The 16,424-nt window shown below is 42.1% G+C and overlaps 2 protein-coding genes across 5 annotated transcripts in view; both read left to right on the top strand.

Annotated features, from left to right (window-relative positions):
• Nucleotides 1-8,743, top strand: part of LOC123968423 (furin-like protease kpc-1) — a 194,204-nt gene extending 185,461 nt beyond the window's left edge. For 2 of the 4 annotated variants that reach the window (XM_046045177.1, XM_046045179.1), the window contains 3 exons: nt 318-487; nt 4,670-4,747; nt 5,639-8,743. In XM_046045177.1, coding sequence (XP_045901133.1) covers nt 318-487; nt 4,670-4,747; nt 5,639-5,857 — 467 coding nt within the window. In that variant the 3' untranslated portion in view covers nt 5,858-8,743. Of the gene's footprint in view, nt 1-317; nt 488-4,669; nt 4,748-5,049; nt 5,141-5,638 lie in introns of all 4 variants that reach the window. The other 2 variants (XR_006824457.1, XM_046045178.1) reach the window with 2 other exon arrangements.
• A 4,867-nt stretch (nt 8,744-13,610) lies between these two features.
• Nucleotides 13,611-14,894, top strand: pou3f2b (POU class 3 homeobox 2b). Its single transcript, XM_046045184.1, has one exon. The coding sequence runs from the start codon at nt 13,611-13,613 to the stop codon at nt 14,892-14,894; it is 1,284 nt and encodes a 427-aa protein (XP_045901140.1).
• Nucleotides 14,895-16,424: the final 1,530 nt, after the last annotated feature.

The following is a 16,424-nucleotide window of genomic DNA, read 5'->3' as shown; positions in this document are numbered from 1 at the left end:
AAAACAGGATTTGATTTTTTTATTGTAAGCACTGTATAAAATAGTAAAAATCTGCAACAGATTCAAGGATTTTAAGTCAGCAAAAGTGACCCTGAAAGACCAGTTTCGGTTTACTGTTCTTTTATTTTCATCTTTTTTTTTTTACTTTAGCCCAGTAAAGGTATTTAGAGACCCAATTTTCATATTGTCTTTGGCAATATTTCAAACATTTCCGCAAACTTGACTTGACATCTGGATGGAAACGTAGCTACCGAGACAGACGGTACCGGGCACCACTTTAACAGTAGTTCTATGCTTTCTTTTTTTTATTACTTCAGAGGGACCCCTGCAGAGTATTGTGTCCATGGGGTCGCGTCACCCCGTCCCTCACAGGGCGGTGTACCAGAGGGACCGTTACCCCCCTCTGGACCTGATTCAATGGGTCTACAAAATGGAGAGAGACAGGAGGGTACGGGCTGCAGATATCACCGTCCCAGCCAGACACAAGGTACAGTACTGTACACAGAGCGGGAACACACATTTCACACATCACACACACTATGATTTACTATTCCAATAAATCACTGGCGCTGCCTAATTTCCTATGGATTTCAATTTCCCCCTGGACATATCTGCATTGATCAACTTCAGGTGTAAGGATGTGCCAGGCGTCGCTCACTGTGACACTGAAGAATGGCTCACAGATCTTTGCCATACGTGTGTGAGTGTCTTGTCTTTGTGTGTGTGTGTTTGTGTGTCTGTGTGTGCGGAGTTACGACAGTGGGATTTGTGCACATGCAGCTTTTCTGTTCAACGCTGTCGTCACGGCCAAGGCTTTAGGATACAAATCCTTGAGTCTGAGTAATAACATCTGAAAATGTCAGAATCACACAGACAGAGACAGTTGAATCAGGACTTGAGATATTGTTATTCTGATCATATCTGCTCATACACTCAGTCTAGGCCTGATTATGTGGAACAATTAAATATCATTCTGGCTTCTCCCACAATTGTTGCTGCAGAAATAAGAGCAGGGTATAACTCCCCTTTGAAATTAGAGGACATTTTGTGGTCTACTGAATCATCTTTCAGCGCAGTGTTTGAACTGAAACAAATACAATTCTCTTTCAGACTAATACCACTATTATCCTCTCACAAACATCGAAGCCTTCTAGCCGTGTCCTTTACGCTGCATTATGAGGCCAATTACAGCTCTGACAAAAGTGTGCCGCCGGACGACAGGTAGCTCTGTTTGTGTGCATGTAGCCGCCCAATGTGTCCTTGCAGAGGTACACAGTCCCCGGGCCTGTAGATGAGTTTTGAGCCGGTGTTAGGAGGCAACGCTGTGGCCTGACAACGTCTTTACCCCGAGTTCCTCCCCTAGAGGCAGATCTGAATGGATCGTAGAGGCAAGGAGGAGAAATAAATTGGAGAAAAGGATAAATCGATGCTTGGCGGAGAGGCAAACAGACCTTGCAACCCCCGGCCCAGACACATACACACAGACATGTACCACGGTGTGGCTTTTTTTCCTTGGGCTGTATTGGATTGGTATGCAGAGCCTAGGAGAGAGACGCTCAGAAAAAGACTTGGCCTACAAATGATGTCCTTTGTTTGATCCACTAGGTTGGGGGGGTGGAAGGGTTTGGATGGAAGGGGGGGTGGATGGGGAGGGTCGTCCCACAGAGATGGTGGAAAGGCTGGGAAACAAACATCTCTGTCTGTGAGCCTCTGCCCCCCCCCCCCTACTAACAGCTTCTCATCTCAGGCAGAAGGGAGAGATCAGCTCCAGGAAAAGCTGGTTGTCATCTGTTTCTGTTGAGGACTTTGAGGGCAGACAGGATATATTGTAGGTGTGTGTGCATTCCAGTGCAAAATATGTTAAATATATCAATATGAAGCTTTTTGTCTAAAGGATATTTCTACTTTATTGCCACTTGAGCCTTTTAGTTTGGGTCATCATTTCTATGGGATAATAAAAAAGACTGTTCTTAATAAGTTAATTACTGAGATCTGGGAACACGGTGGCATCAGTGAAAACGAGCGATCGAACAAGGCCCAGACTTATGTTTTACCTTAAAATTCTTATCCTAAAGTTCTCTTACTTTGTCTGTAAGGCTTACTTACTAGTGTTCCAAGTCGGATCCACCAAATTGCACAGAGTTGCCAGCTGCCCACGAAGAGGTGCATGTTCGTGAGATCTGATCATTATAATCCACACCCCCAAATTGCTGTATAAGGCTGCCTGTAACGAAAAAAGAATAACTTAACATTTCAGAGCTTGAAGCCCTTTTGTTGAAAATTAGCAGGAAAAACAAACAAATTAAGTAGTCCTTAGTGGTGTTTTGGACTTTAGTGATACCCTGAGTTTTTCCTCTACTGCCATCCTCAACAGATTCAAAGGATTAAATCATTAAATGTTAAATTAAAACACCAGTTTCTAGTTTCTATTTTTTGATTTTTACATTTTTATTTATTTATTTTCTTACTTATGCCCAATTAATGTAGAAACAGACCTAAATAGCTTTATGTTTTTAGCAATATTTCTAACACCTGTGCAATTTGCATGACATTTTGATGAAAAAATAGTCTGCGAAGCAGGTAGTGCCATAAATCACTTTAACAGTAATTCTGAGCTACTCAGGATGAATTGTAATCTTTGGCGATCCATTCTCTCTCCATCTAGCATCATCATTATGTTAAAAATACAATTTGTCCAAGACTTTAATTTATAACCAAAAACAACAACAAAACTAGTGACATTCCCATTAGCCTCAGCTATGCTTTGTGATTAGCATGAAACGTGTGAAACCAAAATGGTGACCACGTAAAAATGTTTTACCTCCTTAACATCAGCATGCTAACATGGTCATTGTGACCATGTTAGCATGCTGATGTTAGCATTTAGCTCAAAGTACCAGTGTGCCTAAATACAGCGTCACAGAGCCACTATGACTGTAGAGTCTCTGTCCTGTTTATATCAAGGTCCAGTGTGTAACATTTAGGGGGATCTCTTTATATCTACAGAGGGTCCTCTTCCAAGGAGTTTCTACCGTAGCCCAGAACGGACAAACCACACACTGGCTCTAGATGTGTCTAGTTGTTTTTCACGAGCTTTGCCACCACTGTAGGTTCTCCTACATGCTTGGAGGGGGAGGGTTATCAGTTGGATGCAATCTGGAGCCTCACCTCTAGATGCCACTAAATCCTATACAGCGGACCTTTAAGTTGATTTTGGAAACACATTTAAACTCCAAACTCATTCAGACTAGGACATTAAAACTCTTAAGTCAAACAAGTGCAGGGTATCTGTACATGACGTGTACAAACAGGGCTCCAGGCCTGTTGGTTCTAGCATGAAGTTTAATAGACCAACTTTGGTCTCGAAACCGATTTTGAAGATGCTATCAAATTAAAACTTCAATCCTAACGCCAATTATTATATGCTCATGTTTTTGCTCCATCACTGCTCACCATGTCTACACTCCATCACACAATTTGCATTTCTCCTATTTCGGAGACATATACTATTCTCAGCCCTTAACCAGCAGCGGCATATGACGCCATTTATTTTAGCTTGGAAGTTCTCTTTTCGCTCCATGTCTTTTTATAGTTTTGCTGTTCATACTGTACTCCCCGCTGTGTTTCTATTTTCATGAATGCTGTGAGAAATAATTGAAAGCGCCGAGTACGGTGCCGTCTGTTGCAGCGCTCCCACTTCCTCATGCCTTGTAAATACTGTATCACTGAAACCCCCGCTGTAGCTGCCGGGTCGGGATTCCTCACAACTCTGAGATGTCAACACTCACTGAAAACTTGAGCCAAGATCAAATCGTAACCAGAGTCTGAATGTCGCTCCTGTGGACAGAGCCAGTATTTGATTGATTTCAAATTCAGCTGTTTGTCCTTGTCTTTTTCCTTGAGAAAACATAGTTGAATCAGATTTCCTCTGGTGTTTCCTCAGTTTTTTTTTCCACTCATGACATCCATAAGGAGGGGGAAAAGAATGTCAAAGGAGTCACGATCTCTGCTGCAAGTGGTGCTGGTGCAAAGTGCAACAGACGGAGGACCTCAAGGAGTCTTGACAAGAGCAAATTATTTAGCACAACAACTATAAATATATCATGGCATATTAAAACTAGGGCCACTTTACAGATTATATACATAAACGTGTGTTTTTTTCTAGTCATAGGGAGTACTACTAGCCTATTAAAAAAGTTGAATAATCACTTCTGTCACTCTGAAAAACAACCCATTGTGATGTCATAAGGTTTGGGGGATGGAGATGTCCAATTTTTAACAGAAAGGATACCTTACAAATTGGTGGCGTGGAGTACGAAAGGCCCAGGTTTTTAACTAAAAGAGGTCTGAATAAAAAGATTATATTAGGTGCATCATGGGAAATCCAGTACCTAGCGTTTCTCGAGCTTGTCCCTAACTAAGGACTAAAAGTCATATCTGGGACTCTGCTGATTTGATTTTGAGTATTCTTTTTAAATCTGTCTGGTGAGAGTCCTCCAACTTGACGCAAGTTGACTGCAGTAGAATTTTAATTCAATTACTGCTTCTGAACGACTCCTGAAATCCAATTTTGTCTTCCTGGGTTTCATCCACTGATACAGGATGAGATCCATGGTTCTATACTGTCTTATACCTTTTATTAACATTAAATATCTGCTCCATCACTCAGATGTTGAAGATTCCTGGAAACTTAGTGTTGGATAACCAGACCCTCAGCAAGCTCCAGACACCCAGTATGGTTTTTCAGGTAAGCTGCAGCCCCACTCTACATAATGTAGTCAAGTTTGCGTCAGTAAATCAGTAAAAGTAAATGCAAATTAAAAGCAAACTGTTACTGTAAATATTAGGAGTTGGTTTATTGAGATAAACAGTTAGTGCCGTTTATTCTCCAGTCCAGTGCCGTTAAAACGTTGCAGAAGAAGAGGTCACAAGGAGATGACATAAAATTAAAAGAGAGGCAGATGGCGAACTGTGGTGACCAATGTAGAAAAGATGATGGAAGTATGGCATTTATGTTTGCTTCATGTCCTGCTCTTTCTGTCTCTTCAGTGAAACTCTGAAGTTTAAGTCACAAGCTTCACATGCGTCATAATTTATTCAATTTCACTTCGACACACCAACTTCTCCACCTCAGCCAAGTGTAAATATGTTTTGCAATATTTCACCTTATTTTCAAATTTACTTCCTTTGCACTCAGGGTTTTCTTTTTTTTCATTTTGATGGAAATACACTTACTGAATGTTTCTGTACTATCTCTTTGTATTTTAAGGAATTCAGTGACTGTTTAAGGAATTCTTTGCATGATGAAAAAGTTGACATTGAAGGTTACAATTTGGAAGAGATGAAAGGCAAACAAAATGATTTGACACAGTTTGTCTTAGATGAGAGCTAAATGAGTATCTTTAGGTTTTCGGACATCATGTCGGACTTTAGGAAATTATGGCAGGCATTTTTCATTCATTTGTTGATGCAACGATGAATCAATTAGTTGAGAAAATAATCAGCAGATTAGCTGATCTTGAAAGTAATAGTTGCAACCCTAGTTGCTTTTTATTGTTTGCATATATATCCTATCTACATTTAGTTTCTGTGTACCTTTTCTCGTGCCCTATACTCATATCAATACTACATCCAACAGTTACAGCAGACAGATGTTGTACAAAAGTCCTCCACGGGGCCAAAACCTTCTGCTGTGGGGGAGCTTCATAAGACAAAGACCATCGGCGATAATGTGGACAGAGAGACCAGGTCCTTACCATCACAGATTCTCCGGGATGTGGTCATGGATGTAAAGGAGGTGCAACAGTCAGACTCTTCAGATCGAGAAGGAGGGACGGGACAGCGGGCAGGGAACTGAAGAAACACATATGAGGCATGGTTAATTAAACACTGTTGTTTTCCACAGTGCAGCAAGCCGATTGATCGTAAATCAATTCCATGTACAGTACTTGGACTGTGTGGCCTCGGTGTTGGCACAGATTATTTATTGTGGATTCCTAGCTTGGCTTTAAAACTCAATCACTCTCCACGCCACACAAACACACACAAACACATAAATCCTTCCCCAAAAACAAATAGTTTCAGGAGCAGGTCTCTGCACTCATCTCCCCTTCTTGTTTGCTTTCGGAAGTTGCAAAGGTTAGTGAAAGATATGTTTGTCTTTTTCCACTTCATTGAAGGGTGAACTCAGCTCAGTGCAATAAGAAATGGATTACCCATTCATTAAAGGGGCTGTGTCACTCCTCATTGAGTTGGACAAATAGCAAATTAATTTCTAGCCGCCTAATTTCTCACTGTTCTCCGCTGAATTTCCGATAACGTCGAATTACTGATCACAGCCATGTGAACTCCCTCAACTTTTTATCAATTCATTAAAAATGTGCCACAGCGGAGATGCTACAGAGGAAATTCTCTCTTATTTCTGCATGCTTCCTTTACTACCACAACACTGTATACAAATAGAGATCAACTCAAGTGTTTAATTGAAATTAGGATATTAAAAACATCAGAAACCGTCACAGAAAGTGTTGGAAAAAGTTCCTTTGTTGCTATTTTGGAATCAGCCAGAAACTTTTTGCCAGTGCATCTGAATATGAAAGAAAGATGCAATGGCAGCTTTTTCCCAGTCAAGTGCAGGTCTGTAGGTAGTGGTGTTTTGTAAAGTAGCACTAGTGTATTGACAGGGCAGTATTGATGTTTCAATTAGAGCAGCGTTACATAGTGCCGCAGCATGGTAACACGGTGCGTCTCCTGCCATCTGCTCTGCCTCCACGTCTGACGAACGAGGCACGTGGGGCTAATCGAGCTGCACATGAGCGATGGGACCGCGAGATCTATCACACACACAAACACACACACACACACTTATCCAATACGCACGTCCTTATGCAGAAAAATGGGGGGAAAGACGAGGGAGAGCTCCTCAGCCCTGCTGTTTAAACAGCCTTCAGAAAGCCTGCGATTCCTCCCCTTCTCCCTTCACATGTGCCACAGGAGTAGCCAGCAGGTTATTGCTCTGACAAGGAAACAGGCAAACGCACCAGATGCACAAGTTAAAATTCTTCAAAAGCTTATCTGACAGAAAGACAAAAAAAAGGGAACGGCTTCTGCCAGGTTTCCTCGTGCTGGGACGTTCTGAAATAACAGTGTGCATAATGCCTGCCGTTATTGCCAGCCAAACCACACGAATCAAAGACCTCATTGTGTGGATTACCTCGTTAATCTGTTGATGCCATTGAGTAGTATTGCAGGTGTTAATGTGCCAGTTTTTTCTTCCCTCTTCTCTTATTCGGGAGGTGTAGCGTTAGGTTGGTAATCTGCTTTAAATGCTTTCTGGGGAATGAGACATGCTGAAACCCAGCCAAGAGAACTCTGCTATCGTGAAGAGCTTTCTCTTAATATGGCACACAGAGGGGACTGACAGACTGAGGCTGCGGCGCCGATGCCAACGGGGACGAACTAGTGAGCTACACGCCCCGCACCACTTGTTGAAATATATGACTGTATGAATAATGAAAGAGGGAGAGGAAAGTGATATTGCTAAAGCAGTCCCGCAATGACGTCCATCACAGAAGTGCCTCAGTGCTCTTTTTCGTCTCTTTCCTCCTGCAAAAAAAAATAACTCCCAAGTTGTGTCTCTTTGGAAGAGCTAACCAAAGCTCAGCTCTGTGCCTGCCTGAGCTGATTTAGAGGTGAACTCCTAAACCAGAAAAAGAGACAAAGATAAAGAGACAGAGGGAAAGGGACAGAAAGAGAGGTAATCCTCCCTTTTTTCTGCTCCCCAGGGTGGTCTCTTCATCCAGGGCCTCAAAGAGGGACAGAATGCACCTCCCCGCTACAATGGAGGGGACCCACAGGGGCTGTTGCTATCTGAGTGTGTGTGTGTGTGTGTGTGTGTGTGTGTGTGTGTGTGTGTGTGTGTGGTGTGGGGGTGCAGCTTTAAGCAGGCCTTTGAGTGGCCTAATTGCATTGGAATACAGCAGCCTGAGAGCTGGCTCAGATCACGGCGGGCTGCTGGAGGGGTTAGCGCCCGCACCTCGACAGCCACACTCAGCAAAAGAGCCCCGGCACAATGCACACAATTAATGCTCTCCCTCTCGTTAACTCTCTCCCCACTTTTTGTCCTCTCCCACTTTTCTCTCTTTCTCCTCCTTCTCACCCCATATCTTACTCTCTCTCCTCTGCCTCTCTTGTTCCCTCCCTCCCTGCCTGCCTGCCTGCCTGCCTCCCTCCCTCCCTCCCCAGCCCAGTATGTAGTCACTCACCCACTGTATTAATCCTCCCATACAGCCTGTCAATCTCCCTCTCTTTGATTCACACAACAATTACGGTAAGCATGAAAGTCGTGGGTCGGCTCTCGTTATGTAAGACTTGCAACGAGCCCTAGCGAGAATTATTGATATCTGAACAGCTAATCTGAAATAAAACCTCCACAACATGACATCCCTGTTATTAGTTTTGCAACAATTGATCTGGGCTTGATTAAAAAGTATTGAATGTTTTGGCTTTTACTGTATATATTCCACAGTGTAATAAGTTACATAGTTATAACGCAGGGCTTATATACAGTCATATAAATTAAAGGAGATTGGTTCAGTTCTTCTGATTTTTGACTTTGTATCTGGTCTTATATTAGCTAAATAAGTCAGTGTTGTGGCATGTGGTAGATGCAAAGCAAAGACATTTCCATTTTGTCATGATTGTTCCCTAAAGATGAGACTGTAATAAACCAATAATGCTCCAACTTTTTTGTGTCTTTGTGGCTCCAAATATGAAGCTGTTAAACATCTTATTGTCTCTCACTGGATTATGTCTCCTTATATTAATAGTCCAGATAAAATAACAGTATTCAATGGAGGAATATACCTAATCATAATTTTAATAACTGATTAATTGTTTAGGTCATTTGTTAGGTAAAAAGGGTCATAAATATCAGATTTTTTCTGGTTTCTTATTCTATAATAAAATGAATATCTTTGGATTTCAGATTGTTTGTTGGACAAAACAAGCAATTTAAAGATCCCCTCCAGACATGTTTAAAGGCATAAAAAACTGTGCTTGGAATAATAACGTGTCCCATGTGGTTTTTCCACAAAGAAAAACATTCAATTACCTTGTTTAAATATCTTAAAATGACATCAACTCTCAATCATTAAATCGATGACTATGCAAATATTATTAAATATTATTATTATTAAATATTTTATTTAAAAAGTACTGGACACAAGGTGTCTCCTACTTCACTGAAAGTCAGTTGTCAGCATATGTGCATTGGAAGGTTCAGGATTCCACGTTACTCTTGTGTAAAGTTGTATTTTGGACCACAATTGGATCCAAACTAGTTGTCACGCAAATCATCATGAGCATACACGTGTCAAACTGAGATTCACGGTGAGCTCATAGAAACTCCCCCCTCCCTTCAGCAGAAACAGCCTTCTCAAGTCGTGCATCATTCTGCACCAACATCCAGATAAAGTAGGAATAAGTGAAACACATTTTTGACTGTAGGGGGACTTCAAATATGTCCTTTGGGTTCTGAGAAATTGTGACTGTCAATTTTCACTCATTAGATGTTGAAAATAATCGTTATTTGCAGCCTAACAGTCATTTTGCTGTGATTTTTGTATGGCATTGTTCCACGTTATTAGACATGGACTATATTTCTGTCCGAAGGGATGAGACCATAAGTTACAGTATCGTCCTCCTAGACAGTTCATTATATGGGTTAATATAGTTGGACATAGAGACATATCCCAGAATCTTTCCCTCCAGTTTGGACTCTACTGTCCAAGTGGACTGTGTGTGTGTGTAACAATCAGTGATTTTAAAAACATATTTAACCAGCCCCTCCTCTGATTTTCTTACACGAGCCGTGTCTTAATAAAATCTAATTATTTCCGCTCACAGGACGCTTTCTGGTGAGAAATTGGCAGAGGGATGTGAGCTGATGTATGGGGAGACAGTCGCCTAATTAGAGCGTTAGAAATTGAATCTTTACAGCACACGGGTCATATAATTATCCTACTGTTAATTTAACGCTTACATTCTCTGCTGTTCATTTTTATTCCCTTAAATGTAGTTTGGCAGCGGCGCTCTGTGCTCACGCACTGTGTTTTTACTGTATGAGAGGAGGCAGCATGGCCCCTAACATTGGCCCCTCTGAGTGATTGAATAACTGAGGACCCTGCAGTCCAAATAACAAGGCTCGCATCATTTATGCATTGTTAAGCCTTGTAATTGAAACGAGCCATAGTTTGCATATTACACCATTAAAATAATGTGCTTTGCGTTTCTCCCAACACGACTATTTAAGCCTGTGTGGCGATGTGGTAATTCCTTGAATTACAGCCTAATTACCACAATGTTCTTTTGATTTGGTCGATTTCAATGTTACGCCACAATAATGTTCAATATTACCAGAATGAATTACCGAGCCGTGCCTGGAAACTTTTCCTTGTATGACTTAAATCCTGGCGGCTTCATGTGCTATCAGTGCAGCTGGAATCCCATCCATAAAGGATTATTAGCCTATGAAATGAGATACATTAAAGGCCCAATCAGTAATACTTAATTGAAGAGCTTGAGTTATACATGGAATATGAGCATTTTGTGTTTCTCAACTGATCAAAGTAGGCCTGGTTTATATCACTGTTTAAATTAACAGCAACAGACCAATAACATTAGAAAACATTACAGACTTACAATTACCGTTGTCCTTGTCTGTTAATTACACTTAATAGCAAATTCCAGTATTGTATTTTGAATTGTGGTACATTTTGGTTGCATACAGTGCCTTTTAAAAGATGCATGCAATGAACTATGGTATCATTTTATGTGTTTATTTTAAGAGGATTACATTTTATATTTTATTCATCTGCGTTACTAACATCAGAGATTAAGAATGTCTACTTTGGCAACTAAAGCAGCATCAAGACAAAAGAAAAGTTAACTTAAACCAGTGTATGAGATCAAAATACAATCCAGGTCGTATAAAGCAGGGAATCAAGAACATTTTGTAATTAACACTTGTCCTTTGTTACACGTCCCTGTATTGTTCACAGATCTCAGTCTAAACACATGACACGTGTCCTTGTGTGAACTCTTTGAATAAATTAACATTGCTAAGAATGATTTGTGAGTGTGCATACTCAGTTTGTGGACTTTTCTGTTTTCACTGCACAGTTTGAATATTTTTTGTGAAAATATTTCTTTGATAATTGCTTTTTTTATTGCCTTTTAATTTTACTGCTAGGTCCATGTTATTAAATAAAATGTTTAATTACAATTTCAGTCATTTGCATAGTTTAGAAGTTATAAATTGTGAATAGAACTGTCTCCACTGATTTATAGGTTTAATTTGTGGCCTGTATGTTTTACTTTATTTCTGGTGGATTGAATTGTTATAACCATAGACCAACCAAAAGTGCTTTTTAATTGCATATATACAGTAGGAATTATTAATGCCTTCCAATATTCCAAATTAAGGGACTAGTTCAGAAGTTATCAAGTTGAAACATACTTCTGCCAAGCAAAATGTTTTACATTTTTCCCCCCACATAATTTGCTTTATGTCACTGCAGTGTGAGGAGCAGCTTTGAGGACAGACATAATCTCTCATCTTTTTCAGTTTTTCTAGCCCTTTCTCCCTCTCAGGACCCTGTGCTCTTTACTCCTCCCTCCTTTATCCCTGTGAAGGCTTTGTCCCCGTAGCAGAGAACCTCTTTAAAAAGAGGCCTTTAGATAGTCCAGGAACAGGGGAGGAGGGGGGAGCAGCAGCAGCATCGACGCGTCTGCTGTTGTTTCATTTACCTCTCCCTATGGCAACCAGTAGCGGTCGGCCAGGAATGTCCCCTCTCTGGACAAAGTCCTGGTCCCTGAAGCTGACACTGGGGGGACGACAGCTGGGACGGGATAGAAACCTGCCCTCCTTGCCCTGGACTGGAGGCCTGAGTCTGGACTTAATCCTCCTCTTCACTTGTGTCTATCCTCACTTTACTGGGATGAGCAGCCAGAGAAGCTTTTCACACACTGTTAACTCTAAAAGAGTTGTAAATAAGAGCTGAAAATAATTTCTAAATCTCTTTTGGCAATGTAAAGAATCCATAAAGGCTCTCAATACTGTTGCACCACGCTCTAATGATCACATAGATCTTTTACTGTGCTCCAAACAACCATTTAGGAACCCATGAAACGCTCCAAACTACATTTATTAAAGGAACATTTTCTGAACCAATTTCACTGTTTAAAAAGTAATTTCAGATATATATATATAACTTCAGCTTCAGACCAGGGACCCTCCTTTTTCTGTGCGAAGCCACTCCTCCTGAGGAAGGCTTGTTAATTCACTTTACACCCTACTAGGACACAAAAGTGGATTTGTTTACTTGAGGGGCAGTTAAAAGTTTTCATGTCAAGACATGTGAAAAATGCCTATTTCCAAGTCTTCACTGATAAAAATGTACTAACCTACACTTTTACACACACTGATGAATGTAGGTAGGGTTGCAGAATTATGTCATTGATCACTATTAGAAGCAATGGTTTAAAAAACTTTAGGTAGCAGAACCATGATGGACTTTGGACGTACTAGGAGACCATGTCAACACTGTCCATTTTACTTGCAATTTAATTTGAGTTTGATTACAAGATTATTTTTTCTAATAAAATCGATTTGATTGAAATGTGCCTTTTCCTTTACCAAATTTAGAAAACAAACTAGTGTATTTTTCCTTAAGCTCACCATGCTTTACATCTCATACTGGGAAACAGTGAACTTCACAGTATACATAAATCCGTTCAATGCCATTATGTCAGCATGCATGTTTTGTTTTATATTTAGTTTGTTTCATATGTAGTTACATGATGTTCAATGTTTAATTGATGTTATCCTAACTGAAAACTAATAGTTGATTGATGATAGAAGATACTTAGTACTTTGAGAAAAATACTACATGAGTATAGTCTTTCATACACACGCAATGGTGCACAAATAACACAGATATAGGCTATTAATATGCATACACCTACAACACTGCAGCAACTCCTAAAAACATGAAACTGCGTTTTCCTTTCAAAGAGGCCTGGTCTATATATGAATGTGCAGATTAAATAAATATGCATTTCTTTTTAAATCTAACTATCTTTGCTGCAATCAAAAAGTTTACATCGCCTTATCAAATTAGGATGTTACATACGCGTTTCCATAACAACATTTAATTTATAATATTATTATAAATGTGCACAGAATTACAGTTATTAATTAACAACTAGATGTAAAGTCTACCTCAATAAACAATTGTATATCCTACATAACAGAGCTTCAGTATTAGGCCTAATGTTCCCAATAGAGGGAATTCTGTCCTCCTGGATCTAGGCTACCTACAGCCTGAGTCTTGATAGAACATGATTATCAAAGTAAATCAACTGTATCTTACAGTTGCACTGCTGATCCCGCTGCTCCGTCTCCCCATGCTGCACTCCGGCTCTCCGCTTCCACGAGACCCTCAACTCGCACCTCTCCAACAAAGAGAGTAGTGTTTGTTGAGACTTCCCCGCAGCCAATCGCAGCGCCGTTGCCCCTGGTAACCACGTCCATCATCCTTTGACGTCCAATGAGCGGCGAGGGTGGGGCGGAGTCCAGGTGCGCCTCGGCGTCCACTTGGCAGAGCGCCTGGGAGCCGCCTGTGGGCAGGAGAGGATCTGTCAAATGCGAGGTTCCTTTAATAAGAGAGACCAGTCCGGCTCCGAGAGTCATGGCGACCGCAGCGTCTAACCACTACAATATCCTCACCTCCAGCGCATCCATCGTGCACTCGGAGCCCGGCAGCATGCAGCAAGCCACGGCGTACCGGGACGCGCAGAGCCTGTTGCAGAGCGACTACCCGCTGCAGAGCAACAGCCACACGCTCAGCCACGCACACCAGTGGATCACGGCGCTGTCCCACGGAGAGGGAGCCCCGTGGTCCACCAGCCCGCTCGGAGCGGAGCAGGACATCAAACCCGCGGTGCAGGGCGCCCGGGACGAGATGCACAACTCCAGCAGCAACCTGCAGCACCAGTCGCGGCCACCCCACCTGGTGCACCAGACGCACGGGAACCACCACGACGGCCGGGCGTGGAGAACCACCACCACGGCGCACATACCGAGCATGGCGACAACGAACGGCCAAAGCCTTATTTACTCCCAGCCGGGCTTCAGCGTCAACGGGCTGATCCCGGGAAGCGGCCAGGGGATGCACCACCACAACCTAAGAGACAGTCATGACGACCACCACAGCCCGCACCTCAGCGAACACGGCCACCCTCCGTCCCAGCATCAGCACCAGCACCGACCGCAGAGCCACCACGACCACTCGGACGAGGATACGCCGACCTCGGACGACCTGGAGCAGTTCGCCAAGCAGTTCAAACAGCGGAGGATCAAGTTGGGCTTCACGCAGGCGGACGTGGGACTCGCCCTGGGGACCCTGTACGGAAATGTGTTTTCCCAAACCACCATATGCAGGTTTGAGGCCCTGCAGCTCAGCTTCAAAAACATGTGCAAGCTGAAGCCTCTGCTGAACAAGTGGTTGGAGGAGGCGGACTCCACCTCGGGCAGCCCGACTAGCCTGGACAAAATCGCGGCGCAGGGGAGGAAAAGGAAAAAACGGACTTCAATCGAGGTAAGCGTAAAGGGAGCTTTGGAGAGCCATTTTTTGAAGTGTCCTAAACCTGCAGCGTCGGAAATAATTGGCCTGGCGGACAGCCTGCACCTGGAGAAAGAAGTGGTGAGGGTTTGGTTTTGTAACAGGAGACAGAAGGAGAAACGCATGACCCCTCCCGGAGCTCTGCCGGGGAGCGAGGATGTGTACGGGGACACGCCGCCGCACCACGGGGTCCAGACCCCGGTCCAATGAACTCTGCTGGACCGCTCCTCCAGGACTTGTTTATCCTTTTTATTTATCCCCAAGGTTATATATAAATCACTGGACTATGAGACGCTATAGTGGGTGTTTTATGTATAATAGATTGCAGTGAGTATTCACACAATATCTGCAGTGAATATCTGAGAAATGGAAAATGAGCTAGGAGAGGACAGGACATTTTTTCCACTCCCAGACCTAAAGGAACATAAGCCTGTGTTGTGTTCTCCGAGGATACATGCCCAGCACTGTGACTCCAGACGACGCAGTTTCAAGGTGTAGCCCCTATTGTGTACTGAAATTATACTTGACGGGAAAAAAGTGGGAGGGGGGGGGGGAGGGATACCTGGTTTTAGAAGAAAGACATAGCTGAATGGTTTCCATTCGCCACTTTTATATCAAATCGGGAAACACGTTTTTTCCTGTGCGCAAAAGGGAAAGCAAGTGCAAAGGCGTTTAGTTTTGTAGCTCTAAATTGCGCGTCCAACAGTGATGGGTGGGTGGGTGGTGCAGGGGGGTCAAAGGAGCTGCGTTAATGGAGTAAACTGGAGGCCAGTAAAGGCTGCAGCCCCAGTCCAGTGGAGTCCAGCTGAGGGTGAGCATCGCCTGAGTCCCATCTGTCAGCCAGGCAGCACAGAGCCGCTTTGCATTCAAAACACTACTGGGAAACTGCAGGCCATTCAGCTCTTATTTATTCTGTGAGGACTGAGGTCAGGGTTTAGTTATAAACACAGATTATTATTATTATTATTATTATTGTTATTGTTATTATTATTATTATTATTATTATTACTGGCTAAACTCTTCAATAAATGGCCTGAGTGCAGTGATGTGGTGAATAAAGTGTATGACCTCCATCAGAAGTCAAACAGCAGTATAAACAAAAAGTCCATTATATTTTTCACAAAACAAGCGTTAAATAATATTTCTCCCCCCCTCAGAGAGTCTCCCAGCTCCCATGAAGGGCTCCGTGGCGATTGATTGGATTATCTGGCACTTTTCCACAACAGGATGGGCAATAGATATATAAATATCTACAAAAACATATGTCACCAACTCTCACAGAACATTTGGATCCACTTATGTAAATACTGTATAACTTTAAAAGTCATGGCTTCATCCCTTTTTTTCTTTCTTCACTGGGGCACTTTTTTGGATTGATGTTTTCAAAAACAAACAGGTTGAGTTTTTTAAATCCAGTCTCATTCATAGCCTACCTACTGCCTTGTATTATGTGTGCTATTTAATGTTCATTTTTGTTGCAGACATTATCCTCGTTTACGATTTTTTTTGTGGGGCATTTTGTTTTTAGCCTTAAGATATTTTTAAAATTACCCTAAGTTGTTTAAATCGTCTAAGGAGTTCTGTTTTACCATTTGGTGGCCGCTCTTAAATCACATTAGATTGTGTTTCCAATCAAAATATAGTGCTTTAAGGATTAAGGAATAATCGATAACTCTATTGTTGAGAACTGTCCACAATGAATCAAACCTAGAGGGGATAAAACGGATAACCATCATGATT

The sequence above is a fragment of the Micropterus dolomieu genome, linkage group LG03 (genome assembly GCF_021292245.1).
Source record: "Micropterus dolomieu isolate WLL.071019.BEF.003 ecotype Adirondacks linkage group LG03, ASM2129224v1, whole genome shotgun sequence".
NCBI classification, from domain to species: domain Eukaryota; kingdom Metazoa; phylum Chordata; class Actinopteri; order Centrarchiformes; family Centrarchidae; genus Micropterus; species Micropterus dolomieu.
This window is presented reverse-complemented; position numbering and strand designations above follow the sequence as displayed.

What these genes read in the sequence shown, in the direction of transcription:
- pou3f2b (XM_046045184.1), top strand. Translation starts at nt 13,611, where the DNA reads ATGAGCGGCGAGGGTGGGGCGGAGTCCAGGTGCGCCTCGGCGTCCACT.